The following is a 2,229-nucleotide window of genomic DNA, read 5'->3' on the forward strand; positions in this document are numbered from 1 at the left end:
AATAAAGTTGTTGCGTCGAGAAGAAATAGGCTACATATAGTTATGATTAGTATTGTCATATTATAAAATATAAATATATATATATACAGCTTGATATAAGTCAGCGACAACAATGAACTGTAAAAGTGATCTTACAGGTAATTCATTAAGAAGAAAATTAGCTCGTTGTAAAATGCATGATTATAAGTGTAGTTTTATCTTCACAATACACGTGGAGAAGCTTTGCACCGGCGCATAGAACAGATTAACTCAGTGATTAATGCACAAAAAGCCATAATTGATTGTCCGTGTGAGTGCCTATTGTGTATATTTGTGTGTGTTTACTTAAACATTATCAACTGAAGCCACAAGGATAAGAAGCTACAAGCTCGATATTCCTCCGTATACAGCGCATTCAATTGGCTGAAAGTGGTCAGGTGACGCTGTCATATTGTCCTTCCATGAGCCAAGCCTTGGCTATAACACTTGCTTTGCGCGTCTTAACCGGAGACTGGAAATTAATATTATTGAAATCCTTCTGAAGTTCATTTGAAAGAGAGTTAGGAAAGCAGGCGGGAGACGTGTGTATGTGACAGAAGGAAGCAGACTCCAAAGCACAAAGAAAGAAAGTGTGAGATTAAGAGAGGGGAAATAAGATAGGAGGGTGAGTTGATGAGAGGGCGATAGGGAAGGTATGAATTCGTATTTCGCGAACCCGTCGCTCTCGTGCCATTTATCTGGTGGGCAAGAGGTTTTGCCCAATATGCCACTGAACACGACCACATATGATTCAGTCAGACATTTTTCGTCTTATGGCACTACAGTGACCCAAAACCGGATTTATGCGTCCCCTTTCTATTCACCTCAAGATAACGTTGTGTTTGGATCAAGTCGAGGACCGTACGAGTATGGATCTAACGTGTTTCTTCAAGATAAGGATGTGCTTCCCAGTTGCAGGCAAACTAGTATGGGACTCAATGCGCAGAGCCACGTTGCCCAGGAGTACAACCTGGAACAAGCTCGTGCAGGAACACAGGAACAGAAAGGGAACAACGTTCAGATCTACCCGTGGATGCAGCGCATGAACTCGCACAGCGGTGAGTTTTTACTGCGACTTGGGACATACCCTGGTGGAATTGGTCTGTTTTACGATACGTCCTATCAACAGAGTAGCTACATTTTATGGCCTCATAAACCACTACTAAATCATCAGACTATAAAAGCCCCCTTTTCCAGAGAGGGGAATCCCATTTGGCTACCTCCTTTAATACTCGAGTGCCAAAATTATTTCAAAAACTTGTGCAATAAGTGTGAGTGCGTTAGAAAAATATACAAGAAAAGTAAATGTTGAACCATTTTAAGAGCATGCACTACTATGTTAAAATGTATCTTAGCTCTTCCGATGTACTGTTTGAAAAGAAATACACGATAACAAAAGTTAGTTGAAAGAAATGTTTTAGAAACATTTCTGAAAATCGAAATGTTAACATTTAGCGTTGCATTGTGACTGTAATATGGGTAAATACATTATTTTGGCAAATTGTTATATTAGTAACGTTATGAATTAAAAAAAAATAATAAATTGTAAATACGCACAAAGTAAATTATTTCACTATGATTTCAAACGTGTGTTTTAAATAGCATTTATAATTAAGAATTTCTGTGTGTGTGAACTATTTAATTTATTTTCACTTTTCTCCACAACAGGAGTTGGGTACGGGTCAGACAGAAGGAGAGGTCGCCAGATTTACTCCAGATACCAAACTTTGGAACTGGAAAAAGAATTTCATTTCAATCGGTATCTAACCAGACGCAGACGCATCGAGATCGCCAACGCTCTGTGCCTAACCGAGCGTCAAATCAAAATCTGGTTCCAGAATCGGCGCATGAAATGGAAGAAAGAGACCAATCTAACTTCTACTGTACCGGGGAGCGAATCAACGGGTACTCCTCAAGAGACCGAGAAGGAGACCGAGGAGGAAACCGAGGAAGCTAAACAAAAAGATTAGGAAATCCATTTCTCGTTCTCGAACGCCTGTTAACTGCAACGTAACTACCTAAACTCTGAGAATTTGCAAATATTAATGCATGGACTGTATACTCTGCTATTCCTTTGACTGCCCCCTCCTCCTCCGACCTGAATACCATACACAAGCTCTACAACAACCACCACGCCACTAACGTATACACACGTTGAAACAAATGGAGAAATTAAGAGAGGGAAAGACGCACATGTTATCCACCATAATG

At 39.9% G+C, this 2,229-nt stretch overlaps 1 protein-coding gene across 1 annotated transcript; it reads left to right on the forward strand.

Annotated features, from left to right (window-relative positions):
* Positions 1–673: 673 nt before the first annotated feature.
* On the forward strand, positions 674–1,988 carry LOC306859144 (homeobox protein Hox-C6a; the record flags this gene model as incomplete). The annotated part of the gene is made up of 2 exons (XM_079400014.1): positions 674–1,076; positions 1,687–1,988. 2 exons carry the CDS (start codon positions 674–676, stop codon positions 1,986–1,988), a joined length of 705 nt encoding a protein of 234 aa, XP_079256140.1.
* Between the last annotated feature and the right edge of the window lie 241 nt (positions 1,989–2,229).

Source organism: Barbus barbus (assembly GCF_936440315.1).
Source record: "Barbus barbus genome assembly, chromosome: 40".
Lineage (NCBI taxonomy): Eukaryota > Metazoa > Chordata > Actinopteri > Cypriniformes > Cyprinidae > Barbus > Barbus barbus.